General features: G+C 36.0%; 1 protein-coding gene across 3 annotated transcripts in view; it reads right to left on the bottom strand.

The window, feature by feature from the left end:
• Positions 1–17,938: 17,938 nt before the first annotated feature.
• Positions 17,939–23,343, bottom strand: part of LOC5564652 (phosphatidylinositol 4-kinase type 2-alpha) — a 75,336-nt gene continuing 69,931 nt past the window's right edge. For 2 of the 3 annotated variants that reach the window (XM_021852992.1, XM_021852993.1), the window contains one exon: positions 18,990–19,092. In XM_021852992.1, the coding sequence (XP_021708684.1) occupies positions 19,011–19,092 (82 nt within the window). In that variant the 3' untranslated portion in view covers positions 18,990–19,010. Of the gene's footprint in view, positions 19,093–23,343 lie in introns of all 3 variants that reach the window. The other variant, XM_001648954.2, reaches the window with a different exon arrangement.

Raw genomic sequence — 23,343 nt, forward strand, 5'->3', positions numbered from 1 at the left:
AAAACATTTGGGGTTGTTGGTTGGTTGGTGATGACGCGAACTCGTATACCGTTTTGCATCGAATTCCCGGACGCTTCGAAAGCCGGACACTCTGATCAATTTCAGCATTTTCTGCTGTTGAAAATAACATCAAATGTAAATGTTAGCATTCCAATTAAATAATACATTAAAATTGAACATTTCAAATGTATTGGCATCGTAGTAGGTGGCGAAAATTACCGGAAAAACATAAAAAACATAATCGCTTGTCATCGTACGTACTTGTTTTTGCACTGCTTAGCCAGTTGGTTAAGATTCAGTTGAATTTATTCTTCCTTATTATTCAAAGTTCAAAAGCTTATACACGTTGTTTTATGTTCTAAACGGTTGATATTGTATTCGAGTAAGTGAGACATGTAGTGGAATTATTTTGAAAATGGATAAATTGCGTGTTTTTAATACAAATTGCAGGTGTCCGGATTTTGAAGCAAAATTCTGATATGCTTCAAATGCCGGACGCTCATGTTTAAAACTTTTGGTAAGTAGTAATAAACAAAATTTGGACACTACCGTTAACTCTTGATATGTTTATTATAGAAATCTGATATGTTCCCTATTGCCTGGTGGTTTCAAATGACGTGAAAGTGCTTAATCTTGAAGAAAAGCTAATCAAACACACGTAATTGAACTATATAGCTAAGTTCCATACATGGTTAACGAATAGAAATTGTTTTCAGTCTTAAAAATCAATTCCCAATGTGAAGATGAACTGTGAATGACTTCAAAACACATTTATATGACGATAATGATATGATAATATGTTTTAACAATTTATATGAGAATAAACATATATGATTCAACATTATATGATTCAACAATTGTTCTGAAAATTAGATGAGAAAATCAGTTTTTAAAGCATAGTTGTTCTACAATGAAACCAATTCTAGTCTTGATTGTTTTATTGAAGAAATTATGAAGTAAATCTTTATCTCAAAAACGTATTGAACTACAAAGTGATACTCCGATTTTCGATCCCACATGGACAGAGAAATCAAATTTTGCAATGAAATAGTACGATACCGTGCTGCATCGAATTGCCGGTCGCTTTGAAAGCCGGAACTGGTCTTTTTCAAGGTGTTTTTGATCCAAATTCTATTTGTTTACCTAGAATCCATAATTACGATGTCTTCTACATTCTCCAAGCATAAAAAGTGTCGAAACAATATTTTTGGGTGATTCAAGGTCGGTATCCGGGATTCAAATCATGCGCACACTTAGAACCAACACGGTATATGTGCTCCAGTACCTTCGCTCACAATAAGTCAATTGTGCGTACCACAAAAAAGCATCATATTTGAGTAAGTTAACTACCGTCAAACGGGGCTTTTTTTGACATTATTTCCACATTCTTTAACTTTGAGGATTTGTAACTCTTAGAATTATTGATAGATATTGATAATTCTTGTCTATTTAAGTTGTATATGTACGTAACAAATGTGCAAAATATGAGGCAAATCCATCACAGACTAACAAAAATGCTTGAATAGCGAAAAAAGTGTCTCCTTAAAGACAAAAAAGGGGCTACTTTGGACACTTTCACAATTTGATAATAAAATGATTTTTCCTCATAACTTTCAAACTGATTCTATAGATTATCATCCACTGTGATGTTATTGAACGTTTTCCACTAATAATCATAATTTAGAAAATTACAAAGCTAGAAACAATTACACATATATAAAAAAATTCAACGAAACATGCCATTCACTATTCTCAGTTTGCAGTATGAAACTTAAACTTGCAACTTCCTCTTAAATGGAACTGTCAGTTACGAATGCTTGATTTTCAAGTTGACATAAACAAACGATGTACTACTAGGTACTGCAATGATTACAAAAACAAAAACTTTTTCTATTCTTACTGTTATATGAACGATATGGATTACATCAATACCAATAACTAATTTCATACCAGTAAGTAATTTTCAATAAAAACGTAATCTATGAAGTAAAGTTTTGCAAGATCGTAAAGAAGTAAATTTGCTTTTGTAATATGCTTTTAGCTTCTTAGCAGTTTAGAGCTGGCTTAAGAGCAGTTTATTTTAAGCATTTGAAGGATGCAATTGTTTAGTACTGCAAATTCATGTAAAATATGACGGAAAATATTTTTTAGAGATTTTGTTGTGAACTTGTCATTGGTACGTATTGAAATATGTGTGTTTTATGTCTATTCACTTTTACAAACATTTATTTATTTGTTTTATGTTGTAAAACATACAAACCAAAACATTATAATAAAATTAAAGTCGTAAAAATAAGACCTTTGATCAGTAATTTTAATAAAACAACAATTTTAAGCAAAACAATTCACAAGATTTTCATGAAACATGATGATTTGATAGTTTTGTGATGCTCCCTACAAGTTTCCACGACATGGGTAAAATTGAAACAATGTTTGCATGGCCAATGTTTTATACCTTGTGAATATTTATTCGGACTTTTTTGAAATGTTTTCTTGTTTATCCTGTTATTGTTGATGTTGTTCCAAAAATTAATCATGCCTAGTGGTAGAGCATACATTGGTTAATAAAAGTGATGAAGACACAAAATTGCTCAGATTAATATTTACGCTGCAAATAAATACGAAAGGTGAGTGTCCAAAGTAGCCCCTGGAATCAAAAGTAGCCCCGTCCGACGGTACATACTATTTTAAGTTAATTCTTTAAATGTCAAACCACAACCACTCATTGGTTATTAAAAGTGAACATGCTCAACGGATTACCTCATAGAATATTCAATGGTTTTATTTATCTGCTGAGAATAGGAACCATCGATTATTGTAGCATCAATTATTTGAGACCTACAAAAATATCAACAGTAAGAATACCAGGTGAAGGAAATGTTGAAACACGCCTTTTTTTTAAATTGCATTCTTCTATGTTCTGCATAGAGTTTAGATTTTATTTGGAGATTAAACTACCGAAAATATATTGCTGATGCATATTAAATTCCCAACGACGGGTATATTAATTTATCACACACCATTGGTACTTAAACACAACTGTGAATTTTGGTAACCAATAAACAATTACTTAGCTATTAAAATTTAAAATAACGAACGTAAGAGTCTACGGAAAAATTAAAAGGATCAAGACCTTCTGTTACACACTGATTAAATGGTTTGTGTAATTTTGTAGATATTTAATATAAAGCAAAACAAATAGGAATATTACTTCCAAAGGAAAATAACATTTAACATGCTTAATTTACATGTATTTTTTCAAAAATGTTATTAAATGATAATATTAAAGTGTCCGGAATTCGAAGCAAAAGTGTCCGGATTTCGAAACACTCTCCAAAGAGTGTCCGGATTTCGAAGCATAACGCATCTTCCTTTTTCTATATTTTTAGTGATTTATTCCAAATTTTAAGCTTTTTTTGCTCAACTAACAGGCGAAAATCATATTTTTTCGATAATAAGCAGAAAATAATATTCATTAGACTTCAAATTTATAAACGAAACCACTGTTTAATGCTCCAAAGTGCTTAAGTGTCCGGATTTCGAAGCAAAACGGTACCTGACCTGGCTTCTGCTCTGTACTGTGTGTGACCTCTTCTCTCGTTCTCGGAGCTGCATTAGGGCGGTTCAACTTTCTAAAAAAAACTTCATGTTACATATCCGTTTTACAATCGTTATGATATAAACAGTACTAAACAATACGTACTAGGTTAAATGGTTAAATGCAGGAAAAACTTTTCCAAAATTTCGCCAGAATTTTCATTACATCTTTCTTTAAGAAATTCGGAAAATTGCAGATACATATGCCCTGAGAGAGAGGAGACAGCTGGCTTCGATTGCGAGCTCCCAAAAGTCAAGGGAACCTGTCATCAACTGTCACTGGAAAACCGCACATTTGAAGGGCAGAACGTGAAAAACCGTCAAAATTTGGCCAAACTAAAACTGGATATGATTGAACATTTAGGTTGTTTTCCTGTGATCTCGCATGTAAAATCGTTGATTATTTAAATACTGTCGATTGAACTCAAATTGATATTGAAATTTTTAAATTTTATGATCAGTTTGATAACAAATGGAATATGAAAATGGTTTTGACCCAGTTTGTGATCTACGAACCATTGTGCACAACCCAAACATGAGAAGAAGAAAATCAAAGAAACCGAGAAAACAAGCCAGTTGTCAGTGAGCTGTCTCCTCTCTCTCAGCATATGCCTACAGAAATGTTGATATCTCACCTAAATCAACCCGCTCGTTCTACTGAGGTATCCAACATTTTGACTTCTTTATTTCGATATTGAAAAGAAGTTTGTCTGAAACCTAAAATCTATGAAACAATACTGTTTCAGTTTAGGAAATAATCAAGATTATCGATTTTTTATCATCAGATCAAGAATATAGTGAATTTAGTGAGTCACTAAAGAGTGCCTCGCTACCAGCCCTGATATTTTTTTCATCATAAGAATTTTAGGAAAGATATGGGTGATTGGATTTTCAACCATTTTTTATGATTTGAATCGCCCTACTGTTTCAAGCGATATGAAGCAGCGTGCAGCAGAGGCGCACTATTTTGGAGGTATTCTGCAGCGAATGCCGCAGACAAACAAAACAGAACTCGGAAATCAACAACCCGTCTGCCATTCTGCCAAATGCCACCCCCTCAATGATGTTTTGGATTTTTTGTTCTGCCACTACACGTGTTAGCCATATCCGACTTGAATGGGATTAGAATCATAATAGAACTCCATGAAATAACCTAGAAATGTTACAACAAATGAGGTAATGTTGTATTAGAACTATGCTGTCATATTTTATTATAAGGACTCATTGAGCTAAAGTAAAACAGGCGTTTAAATATGTCAATTTCACATTTAAAACGCCACGTAAGCGTTAATTTTGTACTTCAGAAAATTACACTGCGCTAGAAATCCTCCAGTTCATATATGAGAGTTGTAGGTTCGAACCCTAGCGATTGAGAATGTTTTGGGTTGGAAATATTCTCGACTTCCCAAGGCATATAGTATTGTTGAACAAACCACACGATATACAAATGGCAACGACAGTTAATACGAACACTAAGCTGAAAAAGTGACGTGAACACGCCAAGGCCGAAAAGCCACTCTGATAGACATAAATAATAGTAAAAAGCCGAAAACAGCCTCGGACTTAGTGGGGACGTAACGCCAGAAAAAAAGAAGAAGAGAAAATAAGTTTAGCGTTCAGAGACGGCCACCCTCACTTCGATGCCAATTAGATTTCCGTTACAGTTGACTGTATGGTGGTTCTCAAACTACTGCGTTTGATCTAAAGAGCGAACGTCACGGATCAGTGAATTTACAACCCCTCTCACAACTAAAAAGGCATCAGGCCGAAACGTTATACCGGAGATTCCACTTGAAAAGGACAAAGATAGTTTGTGGCGTATGGTATCGATGTAAGTTAGGTTCGAATTCGGAATCGCTGTAGGGGAAGGTGGGGAGTTCTTGACCGGGTTTTTATTTCAGGGTGTAACTTTCACAATATTTGAATTGGTCTTAGTAGATGTAGCTATCACAAAACCATTAGCTGACCAACCGGGACAAAGCCTGCTCCAAATGGCCGGACACCCTTATGGTTCCGGGTCATTTGGCCGAATGCCATTTGGCCGAATGCCGTTTGACCGAAAGGGTCATTTGGCCGAATGCCGTTTGGCCGAAATAGGAAATAATAGTGAATTACAGTTAGCATATTATTGAAGTGAGCTACGAAGATGAATTTCAAAGAACTTATTCAGCTTATTTTTAAAGAAGTTTAATCATCATTGATATACACATAATTGGCTCTTTGATGTCAGTTCAACAAACAGTCAGTGCTGAAAAAAGAACATCCTTAATGTAAGCAAATATTCACTTCTCTGCTAGTGGTAATAGCTGCCAGCAGAAGCTTTTGCATTGTGTTTGTAGTCAGCTTTTGACAGCAACTAAAACGGTTCACGAATTATTAGTCCTGCTGCAGGACTGGATTGCTTTGATCCCTCGAATCGTATTAAGTAAACTAATTCATAATTCTAGTAACCGCAAATTTTGGCTTCTTCTTTTCACAAAGGAGAAACTGTGAGCTTTTTCCACGTAATTGTTCACCGAGTCAATCGGTTTACTGCTACACGCAAGCAATAGTGCAGAGAGCTCAGTTCAAACGTTGCAATCTTAATATTGGAGGAGAAACAGAAAGGAGAGCCTATGATCAAAAGAAGGAAAAAACTCTTATGAAAATTTAAGCAAGTTTTATGCAAACAACTTTTATATTAGTATAACTACAAATATAAGCTGAATTATTGCCAACAGTAACGAAACCAGTATAACTCGAAAGAATAGCCTATGCTTAAAAGAAGGGAAAACTTCTAATGAAATCATAAAAAAACTTGAACCCTATCATACCGTTGGTAACCCCAGATGAAACAGTCATGAGCTTTGAGTCTTGATGAAATGAGTGGAGTTCACAACTTCGTCCTAAATTAACGGGCCAATTTTATCATTCTCTTGGAGCACTTATATAGTGACAAACATGACGTCTCGTCACATAATTAAAGTTAATTAATTAGCTGATCCATTATTGGGCAATACCTAAGAATCTTACACATAAGTGTTATAGTAATTTGATATTGTTTGTTCGTAATTCGGCCAAACGACCCGTTCGGCCAAATGGTGTTCGGCCAAACGGCGTTCGGCCAAATGGCCGGACACCCTTATGAGCACTTCCACAGTTATTAACTGAGAGCTTTCTTTGCCGATTGACCATTTTTGCATGTGTATATCGTGTGGCAGGTACGAAGATACTCTATGTCCTGGGAAGTCGAGAAAATTTCCAACCCGAAAAGACCCTCGACCAGCGGGATTCGAACCCACGACCCTCAGCATGGTCATGCTGGATAGCTGCGCGTTTACCGCTACGGCTATCTGGGCCCGCATTACTCGCATAAGCATTACTTTGAACGTATTGCAGTTTGCGCAAAATGTATGAAAACGTCAATTAAAACGTTAGTGGGAGTTGATGGTTCGTTCCATTAGGGTGATCTAGCACGACTGCATTGATGTTATTCACCGGGAGCAGGCCGTTAGGCTGAATGTCGAATGGCCGAACAGGCCTAACTGGTAGAACCTTATCCACCAGCTATCATGTATCAACATCAGGGTGATCAAACTTTAAAATAATATATTTAGAATAAGGTCGTTGGTTCGAATTCCATCGCGATGTATCGAAATGCTTCGGGGTGAAGATTTTCTCGACTCCCAAGGCATAAAGTATTTTCGTGCTTCAACACAATAATACCTACACATGTAAAAATGGCAAAAATTGACAAAGAAAGCTGGCAGTAAATAACTGTGGAATTGTTTATAAGAACACTAACCTGAGAAGCAGGATCTGTCCCAGTATAGACATAATGCCAGAAAAAAATAATATTAAAGTAAGTTAGCATTAATTAACGCTAACATAAAAATTTAATAATATTGAGACATACATGCACATAAAGCTGGAAAAAAATCTTGGATTATTTACAATAATGACAACAATAGTTTGACTATTGAGTAGGGCTGCCCATCGTGAAAACTATACTGCATATTCCAAAATAAAGTAGGGTCAGTGTTCCCTTAGTGGACAGTCCCCTATAGTCGCACTAGTGGCTTTTTACGGCCGTTTTGCTATAAATCTTTTCAAAATATTTTTGACATGAAGGTCAGGAGCTATTTATCTAAGTATCATTGATACACAGCTTGATTTTGTTCAAAAAATGATCGAAATAATTAGTTTTGCTTAAAATTTGAACTCCTTTGCGCCTATAGTAAACCTATTGTTCCCATAGTAGCACTATTGAGAGAAACTGTTTTTCATTATACGAAATAATTAATGAATTAAGAACTTTTTTTACATCAAACGAAAGCTTTTCATCTACACTATGAAGGAAAAATATAAAAGTTTCGTAAAAATACGGTTTTGATTAGTATTTGTCAACGCCGTGATGCTAGTGCTACTATAGGAACAGAAATAAGAAATAGTGCTACTATAGGCACATGTATTCCTATAGAGGCACAAGCGATAATAAATACTTACATATGAGTTTTAGTAGTTTCCATATTTTTCCCAAAACCAAGATAAAAAGCTTTCAGATGATGTAAAAATAATGACGATAGCGTTATTTTTAGATTTTATACGAAAATTTGTTCTTAGCTATGCGGCTAACACTGTTTTTTTTTGAGCCAGAGTCAAATTGAAAAAATATCTTTCAGATTTTTGTTAGTTTATTCGTTTCACTTTTTGGTATTGCTATGTCCCTTGCTTCAATCCGATTATTGTTAAACATTGTTAAAGTTTGGAGAGTTTTGTCAATATAAAATTTCGTTTGCAAAGATATGTTAACGTCAAGAATATTATCGATATATGTTTCATATGGGGCCTTCCTTAGCCGAGTGGTTAGAGTCCGTGGCTACAAAGGAAAGGCATGCTGAAGGTGTCTGGGTTCGAATCCCCGTCAGTCCAAGATCTTTTCTTAAAGGAAATTTCCTTGGGCATAGAGTATCATGGTACCTGCCACACGATATACGAGTGCGAAAAATGGCAAATTTGGCATAAAAAGCTCTCAGTTAATAGCTTTGGAAGTGCTAATAAGAACACTACGCTGATGAATCGAGTCTAGTACACGACACTGAAGACGGCCTTACGACGGTTTCGACGGTTGAGGTCGAAATACGCGTATCTATCAAAGGATACAAACTCTAGTGGAATCAAATGGTATAGTACTAAATTCGTTTTTTTTCATCTACTTATAGGAATTCTACTAAACAGCTCGAAGATTTATTATCATAGACTATACTGCCGTAAATCGCAAGTCAGTTCCATCTGCATTTTCGTCAAAATTGAGTTGAGTTCAGTTTCCAACATCTGTTTCAATGCTCTTTTAGCTGCACTAATGAAACAATGTGATTTGGAAAGGGTCAAAGTTGTTTTTTTTTACTTTTTCTATAAACCTGTTTAACTGGAAAATGATAATACCTACAAATAAGTGTTGTATGGGGGACTGTCGTGAAACTTCCTGAAGTTTTTTAAAAAATATTGAAAACATAAAAAAACATTTTCTACACTGAAAAAAAAATGATTCAAAACTTCAAAGTCGAACGGCCATTTCAGATTTTGATCATCGTTAAGCAAAAAGTTTCGTAATTAAATTTACTAAAATGGACGACTTTTAAAATTGGGCATATTTTGAAATTGGGCATATTTTAGGGAAAAAAGTTTTTCTAACATTGAATTTTTTAAGTCCAAAATGAATTTTTTATTTTATTTTTTCTTCGCTTCAAATAGTCTAGTATGCAGTGTTGTGAAAAACTCAATTTCTCACAACTCACGCTTGAGATATTTCATGCGTGAGTTGTCAATCATGCAACTCAGCAGTCAAAAAATCATGGATGAGTTGGCTCACCTTTTCAACTCATTGTCTCATATTTCCATAGTTTACTCGCACACGGCAATAATTTCTTGTTAGCCTGGTAAAATTATGTTAACCCTTTCTAACGTAAACAACAACATTCGGGTTTCAAGAGTTTTTGCCGGGTTTTGCGACTGAATCATTTTTTACGGTTTGAACTGATTGAGTTGATTTTGCATCAAAATCTCAAGCGTGAGATTTGAGAGTTTGCTCTCACGGGAGAGCGTATCGATTGAGATTTTGAGTGTGAGTCTATCAACACTGCTAGTATGATCATATTTTCAAGTGATAAATGAGTTTTAATCACAAAATAGATTATATTTGTTTTATTGAGAGTAGTTGATACAATTGATCTCGCACCAATTCGCTTACGAGATAATTTACTCCGTCTAACAATCCGATGGGTTTTATTATAGTTGGAAAGATATCACAATAAAATTTAATTTCTTATTTGGTCAAAGCCAATCTTAACAGGTGTCTGGAAAGGGTCAATATTATGCTCATGAAAAAAAAAATCGTGGTTTGTTTTTATCATGCATTATTATTTTTATTATTGCTCTATACCCTAAAACGTAGTATCTGCTCATGAATATTTACATCATTTTTGGGCTTTACTGAATAAATTGAATACTTTTGGTTCATCCTCTGAATTGGTATACCGTTTGGCTACAATTTGTGTATCACTAATAGGCATAAAACAATGATATTTTTGGGTACCAGGGACAGTTTTAAAATTATCAAAAAATTCCACCAATTACTCTGACATTTTAACATATTGTTCATTAGATATATAACAGAAATTCAATTTGGTAACACATGTATCAGTTTGTTTCACTGCCCAGTCGAATAGCTCTCGCGGAGTTGCGATTGAGTTTCCATAGTCTTGTGCAAGACTTGCTCTTTTTGCCATTCGCTTGAGAGTGCCACCAATAGCGTCACAGGGGCCTTTGCCGTGGGATGTGGCAAACAAGTGCCACTCTGCTTCCAATCCATATATTTTCTTGAAATTACATTAGCTGGCAATTTTTTTTATTTTTATAATGAGCTGCAGCTCCATCTGACATAAAAATAACTTTTGAGAATTTTTTTTGACAAAATTTATCAATTTTGAAATATTTAGCTGAACTGCTACTGTGTCATGGGTCAACACTTCTGATATTATAATAAAACTAACGTTTTCCAATTTATTATCTTTTTTATGGTAAATCTCGAATGGGTGTATCGTTGCTTGGGAATTATTCCAGTGATACCCTTGAGCAGAGTTTTGTATTGTAAAACTATAATTTTCGGAAAAGTCGCTAATTACCAGTATTTCACCTTGTTTTAATGAGTCTTGTTTGTTTCGTAGAAAAGAAGACTGTTCTTTGCAAATAACATCATGAGTTATGAGCTTATCAACTTTCACGAAATACGTAACAAATTCTTCAACAGGCTTAATTATAGTTTATAAGTTACAGCGATCGGTGGTGAGCCATTGATGCAAAACTGCATCTTCTTTGTCGCTTTCCTCTAAAAGCGAGATTAGTTCTCCTGTAATATTTTCTTTGGAATTACAATTTTCACATTTTCGAAAAAAAAAAACAATCTGTCGTTCTTACTAAAACATCGCATATCAGTTTTTCTCTAATTTCTGCCTGAGAGACAATACCTAAACTGTTGAGCATTAATTTCACATTTTCGTGGTATGGGCACACACATACATTGTGACTTCCTGTGCTATCGGGAAGCCTACAATGTTTAGGCCTCAACATAGTAAAACCAATTTCTAAATTTTGGCATCTTTCTTCAAAAATCATGTACGCCTCTTTATAAGACATCATCAATGGACGCTTTTGAACTTGTTTAAAAAAACTCTAATTCCGTTTTATTTCTTTTAGCTGCTCCCAATAAAACAAATATGATCTATTATGTGATTAAAACTTATTTATCACTTGAAAATATGATCATACTAGACTATTGAATGTTAGATGTTAGAAATACTTTTTTCCCTAAAATATGCCCAATTTGCAATGTATGGACGACTTTTAGTAAATTTAATTACGAAACTTTTGGCTTGAGGATGATCAAAATCTGAAATGGCCGTTTTTTAAATCGACTTTAAAGATTTGAATCATGTTTTTTTTTCAGTGTAGAAAACGTTTTTTTCCAAACCCTTTCCAAATGTTCTAGATCGATTTTGAAAAAAAAAAAACAAAGTATGTAAAGTATCTTAGTTTCACATAGTCTTCACACCCAGAAAGTTTCATTGAATTTTGAAGGGGTGCTGCCAATCCCTTTGTCGAGTTGGCGTGAAATTCGTCTCTCGAAAGATTTGAATTGCATATAATCTTTCTTGGAAAAAACATATCGTCAAAAAGATATTTATATGATTAAAAACTGTTATTAATTATTACAAAAAACAATAAATAAATATTGAAATTAGTGATCTAATGATGACATTGGATGGTATGACGTGAAAAGTAAATTACGCGATAATTTTTGTCTGAACAGAGATGATTAATTCTTCAATTAAATGGAACTACCCAGGAAATCCTCTCCGGGAGTTCTATTCAAAAAGCTGGCAAAACCAGATTTCCAAACATATTCATTTAAAACATTTCAGAATACATAAATTTCATGGTTTTCTTTCCGTATTGAACCTGAATAGGTACATATGTCCAAATAACTTTAAACAACGTTAATCTCAATTAAGTATTTCATTTTAACCAAAACTCGTGAAAATTTCGTTTTTAGCATAAGTTTTTCTGGCCGGTAGCTCATTTTTACTTAGATTCACCTTTACCAGATGCAGATTTATTTTCATCTGTTGTTAAATGGGTTATTCCAATAAGAACTAGGGTATGGCGGGGTATAGGTTGATGCTAACAAGATGAAAATGGGGCAAACAAATAACAAAAACAGGACATTTCAGAAGTTACAAAACTCGGCGACATTTGATCTTGGTCGCGAAAATAAGAAAATGTAATGAAATAGGGCAAATAATGGTACAAATCACAGCTATTTAGAATACAAAAATGCAACGTCAACATCGCAGTCTTGGAAATAAAAAAATGTTTAGTTTCATTCATTATTTTGCATAAACAGTCGACATTTTGTTTTGTCTAAGAGTCAACATTCGATTATACGTATCTGTATTGAAAGCTTACATTTTAATACAAATTCTGATCAAAAAAGTCCGCGAAATTTGAAGTTTCCTTACAAACCGACTTCGATTTTTTCCCACTACAATGTACCGTTTTGTCTCAAATTCCGAACAGACTCATATTCCGAACACTCGATTTTTGTATGGCGATTTGGTTGAAATGTTTCGCTGAAATATGTCATCAAATTAAAAGGAAATGGCAGTCAATTGCTATTCAGTTTTACCGTATTCCAATCTATTTTATACCTCGGGAATAGTGACAATTCTCTAGTTCGAGACCAGTAAAACTAGCTCAGATAAATTTATTTGCAAAACTATTCATTTGAATACGATTTATTCGTGCTGTTCGGAATTTGAATCAAGGTGTTCGGAATATGAGACAGAATGAACACAGTGTTCGGCATTTGAATCAAAATGTTGTTCCATACTTTTGCTTAAAAACAATACTAAACAAGTTCAAACAAACAATTTTATCGTCACATCCAACAGGTAACAGTTAGTATTTGCGGATAAATTACAATTTTCACAAATATTTTCTGATTTATGCCTATCGGATGCATTCGAAGTTACTGTTGACCTTAAGTGTTCGGAATATGAGTCAAAACGGTACAATGAAAACTAGATTTTTTTTCGATTAGTGCTCTGAAAAAGTGTACCGATTTGTCTCAAATTCCGAACAGACTCATATTCCGAACACTCCGTTTTTGTATGGCGACTAGGTTGAAATATTTCGCTGAAATATGTCATGAAACTACCAGGAAATGTCAGTCAATTGCAAATCAATTTTAACATCTTCCAATATGTTTTATACCTCGGGAGTAGTGACGATTCTCTAGTTCGAGACCACTAGAACTAGCTCAGATAAATTTGTTTCGAAATTATTCATTTGAACTCGATTTATTCGTGCTGTTCGGAATTTGAATCAAGATGTTCGGAATATGAGACAGAATGAATACAGTGTTCGGCATTTGAAACAAAATGTTGTTCCATACTTTTATGTAAAAACAATACTAAACAAGCTTAAATAAACATTTTTATAGGCACACTCAACAGCTAACAGTTAGGCTTCGCGAAGATTTTTTTTTTTCACAATTATCAGTTAATTTATGCTTATCAGATGCATTTGAAGTCACTGTTGACCTTAAGTGTTCGGAATATGAGTCAAAACGGTATTTATGAAGTCTAGTTCAAAAAATGGTTCCATTTCTAAATAGATTGAAAATTTAAATGTAAAAATCTTCTTGGAACATTAGAAACGATCTTTACCCTAAGAGAAATGATTTCATCACGATAATTCTTAGCATAAATAGATCTTAGGGTTTGACGTTTTAAATTTTAATTTTCCATTTTTTAAAAGATCTTATCAATATTCAAATTTTTGAAAATCATTCTCAATGTTGAAAAATGTTGCAATTTATTGTTATATTTTAATTGTCACCTTGTCGAAAATATTTTCATTCAATGATATACATTTTCATGCTCACACTTATGTCATTTCACGGCATTTGGTCATTTGGTTCCGCTAACCTGGAACGTCTGTACTCCATGTTAGGAGCGGCTCACAACAGCGTCTGTTCCCCATGTCATGGGTGGCTGATCATCGTTCGAGTGCCAGAGAAGGACTCTAAGCTCAACTGTGCACTATGGCCTTCCATACATTTAAACTAGCGATTGGAAACTCGGTACGTGAAACTGTAAATCTCTCAACTTCATCTGAAGCATACTCTCGTAGCGCTGCAGGAGGTGTGCTGGACAGAAGCAATGGTGCGAACGTTCAGAGGTAATCATACCATCTACCAGAGCTGCAATAACACACGTGAACTGGGAATAGCTTTTATAGTGATGGGTGATATGCAAAGGCGCGTGATGGGGTGGTGGCCGATCAAAGAACGAATGTGCAAGTTAAGAATCAAAGGCCGATTCTTTAACTTCAGCATAACCAACGTGCATAGCCCACACTCCGGAAGCACTGATGACGACAAGGACGCATTTTACACACAGCTCGAATTAGAGTACGACCGCTGCCCCAGCCACGACGTCAAGATCATCATAGGAGATTTGAACGCTCAGGTTGGCCAGGAGCAGGAGTTCAGACCGACGATTGGAAAGTTCAGCGCCCACCGGCTGACGAACGAGAACGGCTTACGACTGATAGATTTTGCCACCTCCAAGAATATGGAGAGCTGGAGATCACCTCAGCAGACAAAATCGCAAATCGACACGTTTTGATCGATGGACGGCACTTCTCCGACATAACCGACGTCAGAACCTATCGTGGCGCTAACATTGACTCCGACCTCTACCTGGTGATGGTGAAACTGCGCCCAAAACTATCCGTCATCAACGATGTACGGTACCAACGCCCGCCTCGGTACAATCTAGCGCGACGCGTATACGCGCATCATCATGAGGCAGCGTTGCCGTATAAGGGCGAGCTCGATAGGGCCTCTCTTGAGCTGAGAGAGACTCGCGAAGAGGAAAAATATCAACGTCATATGCAGCCCAGATTCCCCTCTCACGAAACGTCAAATGCAGCCCACCGTTTTTATGACTGAAAAAGTGAAAAGTATTGTGTTCAAAGTAAACTGTTATTAAAAACCTCAGTCGACGGAGCAGTTTCTTCCAAAGTTGCAGATAAATCTAAGCAGAAGATTAATTATTTCTAATGTCTGCTACGTTTGCTGGCGTGAAATTTCACTCAAACGGCTATTTATGATTCGATGTGATGCAAACTCAATCATTTTTTGCTGAGAGGTTCATGTGAGGTTTTGAACAGCATGCGTATAATTAGTATAAACACAAAGTGGAATAAGAAAAAACTCAGCAATCACAGAAAAAGAAGACCGTCTTCGCGAGTCTCGTCTCAGCTCTTGAGGACTGCTGGAGGACAATCAAAGCAGCCATTAACGACGCTGCCGAAAGCGTTGTCGGATATGTGGAACGGAGCTCGAGAAACGATTGGGTCGACGAGGAGTGCCAGGAGGTTTTAGAGGAGAAGAATGCAGCGCGGGCTGCAATGCTGCAGCATGGTACGCGACAAAACGTGGAACGATACAGACTGAAGCGGAAACAGCAAACCCGCCTATTCCGGGACAAAAAGCGCCGCCTGGAAGAGGTGGAATGCCGAGAGATGGAGTTGCTGTACCGTTCTCAAGAAACGCGGATGCCTTATCTACAAAAAGGGCGACAAACTGGAGTGTGAAAATTATCGTGCAATCACTATCCTAAACGCCGCCTACAAAGTGCTATCCCAGATTCTCTTCTGTCGTCACCTATGGACCCATGCACGGGTTCACTTTTTGACGTTTGAGCGGTGCCATGTTATTTATGTGACCATGGAAACCAGTGAATTCGGCACCGCTCAAACGTCAAATTCGTGAATTCGTGCATTGGTCCATAGCAAACGAGTTCGTGGAAAGTTATCAAGCAGGTTTCATCGACGGCCGCTCGACAACGGACCAGATCTTTTCCGTGCGGCAAATCCTCCAGAAATGCCGTGAGTACCAGGTCCCTACGCACCATTTGTACATCGATTTCAAGGCGGCATACGACAGTATTGACCGTGCAGAGCTATGGAAGATCATGAACGAGAAAACCTTTCCCGGGAAGCTCACAAGATTGATTAGAGCAACGATGGACGGTGTGCAAAACTGCGTGAAGATTTCGGGCGAACAAACCAGTTCGTTCGAGTCTCGGCGGGGACTCAAAAAGGGCGACGGACTTTCGTGCCTGTTGTTCAATATTGCGTTTGAAGGTGTCATGCGGAGAGCCGGACTTAACAGTCGAGGCACGATTTTCACGAGATCCGGACAATTTGTTTGCTTCGCAGACGACATGGATATTATTGGGAGAATATTTGAAACGGTGGCAGATTTGTTCACCCGCTTTGAACGCAAAGCAACAAGAGCTGGGCTAATGGTGAATGCGTCGAAAACAAAGTACATGCTGGTTGGCGGAACTGAGCGCGACAGGGCCCGCCTAGGAAGCAGTGTTACGATAGACGGTGATACCTTCAAGGTGGTGGACGAGTTCGTCTACCTCGGATCCTTATTGACGGCTGACAACAATGTTAGTCGGGGAATACGAAGGCACATCGTCAGCGGAAGTCGTGCCTACTTTGGGCTTCAGAAGAAACTGCGGTCAAGAAAGATTCACCCCCGCACCAAATGCACGATGTTCAAAACGCTCACAAGATCGGTAATCCTCTACGGGCATGAAACGTGGACTATACTCGAGGAGGACTTGCAGGCTCTTGGTATTTTCGAACGCCTAGTGCTAAGGACGATCGTCGGCGACGTGCAGGAGAACGGTGTATGGCGGCGAAGAATGAACCACAAGATCGCACAACTCTACGGCGAACCCAGTATCCTGAAGGTGGCTTAAGCTGGAAGGATACGCACGTTGCCTGTTGCAAGAATGCCAGCAAAAAGCCCTGTAAAAATGGTGCCGTCCACGAATCTCAGTAATAAAAAGTAGAAACTGCAATGCTATTATTCTATATAGTATAGGGAAGATGTACCGGTATTCGCCATGTACCAGTTATTCGCCATCCTGGCTTATATACCGTTTTACGACATATATGGTTGACAATTGTGTAGTGTTCGCTGAATTGCTTTAAGATGATACGGAAACAGTATGCCGCAAAAAATTCTCAGAAAATAATAGAAAAAAATCATTTTCCTTAATTTTTTTGCTTCTTTGCACCTATTTTTCGCCATGGTGTTCCTGATTCGCCACCCTCCATAAGAAAATCAACGTAGTTGGCGAATTCAGGAACCGAAATTAAAATCGTGGCGAATACTGGTGCAAGTAGTCCAGTATTCGCCACCCCCATTTTTAATACAAAAACAAAGTTTCTGATAAGTTTTCATATTTTCCCTGCTGAGCATGGATTGAAAGCTTTCGTTTAATGTAACCCAAGGTTTTTTTGATTATTGTATAAACAATATTTTTCCTTAGGGTGGCCAAAACTGATACACCTCCCCTATAAAGATAGCGAAAGAACAGTTGACAAACTATGTTTGAATGGTGGAAGTTTCACTCCTTTTATTAGGATTGCGTGTCTAGGAATTGGGCACGACCGTAAATAATTACCTTGTGAACAGCGGAGAAAGTTGACACGCCAATTGCCTTAGTTGTTATTATTATTATCTTTATTAAAGAGACTTTCAGCTCAGATCGTGGCTGGTTCGTCTCTGGCGCCTTACTTGTAACAATTCAACAGTAGATAATAAATCGCAAATGCAAATTTAAATATAAACATTTGGGTTAATAATATTTTGTGAGTGTTTGACTCATTTCTCAAGGAATGTCATCGCAATTCGAAACACAAGCTGCTGGTATACTGTATTTGATGATTATTATTGATTCACTTGTCGGGTCTAGTGTAACTGATTGTAAAACATAATTGGCCTATTGAGGACTCTATGTTTCTGAGTGGTTTTGTGTACTGTGTACCTGTGTCTGTATAGATTTGATGTTTGAAGATGATGAAAACAAATCTCTTCACTGTTGATACGGATTGACTCATTTCAGTCTCACGACTGGTTCTTCTTCAATTTTCCATTCTGTGATACTTGGTGAGATAATTGCCTAGTTGTGTTCTACCTAGCTACTGAAATGTATCTACCCTACATCATTCTTTACTATTCTGAATCTGATTACGTGGGTTTTTGTTTTGTTTTTTACGAAATTTGTCGAAAATTTCAACATCTTTGGACCAACCGGTTCTGCGCTTTTTCCTCGCTATTTTTCGCTATTGTACATCATTTTCGTATGACGAATTTGTTTCAAATTTAGATTTATGTATTTACTGCTCTCTAGTAGTAATGTATTTTTTTATTAAATAAGACTAGTGATGTTTGATTTGACTCCTCGCTACTTTTCAAGTGTCACATTGAAATGTTTTACTCATGTTTCAACATTTTGAATTCAACATTTTGGAACTGTTTTTGGTACACCAATGATAAAACAAAAAGTCTTAAAATTTTCTGAAATTATCTTCTGCGTTTTTGACTTATATACATAAGATTGCAACTGGTAGACGTTAAGCAATAAATAACCCAGACTGTTGTTCGACAATAAATATACAAAAAAGAGAATTTCGCAAGACATTCTAATAATTCACCTTCAATAGTATAATTTTATACTATGCATAACTTTATTTTTCTCGTAATTTGAATGATAAATACATACAGTTTGTTTCACTATGCAATATATATAATTTATAACGTTTCCATTTCATTACCTCGATTACATACAAACGATAAGTGTTCCCAGAACATTGTTCCACCTAAAGAGCGCCGTTCGCCGCAAGTCACTTAACTTTTCATTTTGTTGTTAGATTCAAACCTAATTTCGGTGTTTTCAGTTGTTATTCGTTTAGTTATGACTCGTTAGTGGATTTTTTTTCCTCTAACACCAGGAGAAGAATGGGCTCTTGTTTTGGAAGCGCTGTTGGAATGAGAAAAATCGTCCTGATGGGTTCACTTTTGATCTGCAGTTGGGGAAGACAAAAAAATGTACATTTAATATATGAAAGTGGTTATCGATGATAATTATTCTGATGATGTAAAATCATTGCATAATCGGTGATATCTCTGAACGACGGTTGATCAAGATCATAATTAAACGTTTAGGGAATTGGTGGTAAAATGAATACAGAGCAGAATACAGAGAAAAAAAACTACCTTCAGTGAATTTTTATCACGCATGGACCTTTTTGGGCATCAAATATAGTGTTTATGTACGGAGGTCAATTAAACTGAAAAATGAAACTTTAGAAATTATTTTTTAATAGGCATTTAGATTTTTTTAATTTTAATTATTTTTTTAAATGTAGTAGATCAGGCTGTTCTTCATCACGCCAACGGCATCATGAAACGGCCTACTTTCCTGCACTGAATTATACAATATCTGTCATTACGCAATATCGTAATTGCCATTGCGCAACTGACTATTATGCAACGTTTTTTTTCAACTGTATTGAGTTTCGCAATGAATCATTAAATAATAGTTTTTATAAATTGCCAAATAATGATGAATGCATCCCGATATGATTTCTGATACTCTCAAGTGGTCATCTCTCTATTTAAAAAAAAATATATATATTGTACGTAACTCGTTGCAGAACTCGATTATTACAGAACTCGTCATAATTATCCAACTCGGCAAGCCTCGATCAATGTAGAACTCGTGCTGTAAAAATCATCATTCTGCAACTTGTTGCGTGAACTACTATCTTATCTGATTACATTAAAGTCACACCAAGAAAAATTCGTTTAAAAAACGTGAAAGAGATTTGAAATTATTTTAGAAGTCATTCCTGGACTAATTTTTGGAGCTAGAATTGAAATGAAATTGTTGAAGGAAACGCTGTAGCGTGCGTTTGAAATCTTACATTTCAAAAAAGAACCCATTTAGCTTAAATTCTATAAGCTACGGGTCTACGTTTGAGAGGAACTTCGTCATACATGGTATTTATAGTAACCGTCCTACATGAAAAGGAATTGCTCTGCTTCCGAAGTTGTTGTCGAATTACTCACGCGATAGTTGACAGATGGTGAAATCTTAGTGGGTTAACAGTTTTGCTGGTAAGGTCCTTATTGCGGATTCCTAGCAAGAAATTTGGCCAATTATGAATGAAAGATTTCTATTTAGATCTTTTGCAAAAGCTTGAATGTCCTGTCACGGTCGCCATATTATACAGCTGTGACCGTGATATAAAATGAAGTAAAGTAGTAATATATGCTAAATTAGTCTAGGGTTTCAAATCAAATTTTAGCATTCTAGTGCAACATGTGCGGAAGTCGCTTATTGCTTATGTCGTTTTCGATTATTCCCGACGGTGCACCGTGCGAGTGTAACAATTGACACCGGAAAATAGAACGGTTTCGGTGCAATATTTTGACAGCGTATGATGGTGTTAGTGAAGGCGTTGATCAAAACAAAATGTCATTTTTCAAACAGATAGATCAGCTGTTTCTGTTATCCATTATGTGCTGTAAGAATTTCGGAAACATTAGATTAGTTTGTGTTTTGGATAGTTTGTCAATAGTGTTTATCAGCACTGGCTGAAAACATTAATATGCCGTGGACGAAAATGAATGTTTGGTATATGAGAATAAATCATTTTTTCCTGGGAACTGATGTCATGATATTTCATAATTCAATAAAATATATTCAAAATTCAGCATTTTCATATTTCAATACTGTAAGGACTTGTTGGACTTCATCATCCACTCATATTTCCGCAATGTTTCTAGCTTACGATGAAAAAGGTGAATCAGTTTTTTTTTGTAATAAGAATGAATGAAATCAATGTCGATTTCTCGTCAATCGACTATTTTTGAAAAAATATAACCAGAGATTTTGGAATCCTAGTATAACATTTGGGAACATACAGATCCAGCCGCTGCTGTTTCTATTTTGTTGGCACCCTTAAGCAAATTTCGGAAAATTTGTCAGTATATTTTTTATTGTGGTATTTACTGGTATACATGTAATCCAAACATCGGATTGAAGAATTCCATTTTCTGACATAAGTCGTAAAAGCTCCTGCTTATAAAACATACTAACATAATAGTATCCCTTATAATTCTTATATAATCTGTGTTTATTGTAATTTTTGCAGCATTAATAAATGCCAAGAATATTTCTTTGAATAACTGAATAAAAAGACGAATAAAACGATTAAATTCTGCAATAAATACATTTCATCCGCGCAGTCGAAAATGAGCGCAAATAAAGAATCTTGCTTGTTCGTTACTGAAAACAAAGAAACCTTCCAAAACGTCCAAAATAACCAAAACAAGAACGCCACTGACAGCTAAGAACCATACATGTATTGGTAAAAATAGTGCATTACCTGCTACACCCAATTCGATCAGGGTGTAGGATTTTCTGCGCCGGTGGCGATCGAGTGTAAAAATGGTGTGCTACCTGCGGAATAAAAAAACGGTTTGGGTGCAACTTTTGCTACACCGGTGGGAAAACGGTGCAGGCGGTGCAAGTAAAGAAAAACGACATTAGTTTTATTTTCTTGTTTTGCAGGGCTAAGCAATTTGACACTACTGCATATTATGGAAGTTTAGGCGCAGTAAATCTATCATTTCTGAAGCTGGTAGAATTTGAGATGAATCGCGATATTATGCTCAGTTATTCTGATTGTATCTGATGTGGAACCAGACCATTTTCATATTAAACTCATCGGAATACCTTAATTCCTGCGAGCTGAATATTACATCGGATAAAATATAATAAACAACTTTCTATTGGGATTTCGCAGAGGAATTCTTCAAAATATTCATAGATTCTTGGATACATTTGTAACACTTAATTTACTCACTAAATTAGGATTCTCCAAAATGCGTAATTAAAGAAATTCCTGAATGAAATCCAAAAAACAGAGATATTCCTAGAAAAAATATGTTATATTTGGTGTAGAAAATACATAGAAAAACTTCAAAGATAGGAAACCAAAAAAAAAATCCTGAAATCTTTGTAAGAATTTCTCGATGAATTTCTTTGGGAGTCTCCAAAACAAGTTCTTATGTGCAATTCGTAGAAAACTCTCTGGTGAAATCTGGTGGATAAAATCTCTGAAGAAGAAGCTGAAATATTCCACCTAAAAACAAAATCAGAAGGAATCTCGGAAATTCAAAAATTTTATTGAGGTATTCTGGACGTATCCTGAGATAATCCCATGAGTAATTCTTGAAGGTTAAAAAAAAATACACAATCCCTGTCTAGAGCAATGTTGGTGTTTTTAGTACAGTTTCTGATCAAATTCATGACACATTGTTGGATGACTCATGTAGTACAGGCCTGCTTAACCTTTACGGATCGCGGGCCAAATCTCAGATGCGATTTTGTGTAGCGGACCAATTGATTTCACTGCATATAGTCATTTCAAAAATTTTGGTGAAAGCAAATGAATTTGATAAAAAATCTTTTGGAAGGATTGAAAATAGATATTCACTTATCAGATAAGTCTCGAGTCTTGTCGAAGATTTTTAGAGAATTTGCTTAGAATTTCGTCAGAATTCAGATTTTGAATTCCTTTATTAATACTGCCATAAACCCTGTAGGTATGTTGTGCATGATTCAATGATCCTAGAATTCTGTCAGAAATTTTCATACGATTCTATCAGAAACTCTTTTGAAATATTTGGAAATCCTACCCAGGGGTTTCTTAGACAAAAGTCCCGGATATTGTGAAAATTCTGCGCAGAACTCTTCAGAAATTGCCCTAAGGATTCCGTCAGAACCCCATCAAGACTTATTTCAACATCCTGTGCTAGAATCTGTAAAAGTTTTTTCTGTATGAAATTCTTTAAAGTTTATGTGCGAACCAGGATAATGCATCATATTCGGTTATGAATGGGATTACGTGGAATCCTACTACGGATTCTGTGACAATCTTGCCCAATATTTTGTGAGAGTCATGCCCAAGTTTTCTGTGAAATTTGTATGAGAATCCTGTATAAACTTGTATGAGCAATTGATCTGCCTTTAGATTTTCCTCCAATATACCTTACATGTTTTCTCAGGTATGAATTAAATGATCAGGAGTTTGTGAGAATCCACCATATTATTCAGTGAGATTGTATTGAGCCTTTAACCAGGTCCGTCTAACTCGGGTTCAGATTGGGTACTTCTAGTACTGCATTTGGTTTCTTTGGTACTGCAAAAGGTAAGGTACCTAGATGGGCTACATCGCGCCCGAAACCGGTCGACAGAAAGGTAA

This window comes from Aedes aegypti, chromosome 3 (genome assembly GCF_002204515.2).
Source record: "Aedes aegypti strain LVP_AGWG chromosome 3, AaegL5.0 Primary Assembly, whole genome shotgun sequence".
In the NCBI taxonomy this organism is placed as follows: Eukaryota; Metazoa; Arthropoda; class Insecta; order Diptera; family Culicidae; genus Aedes; species Aedes aegypti.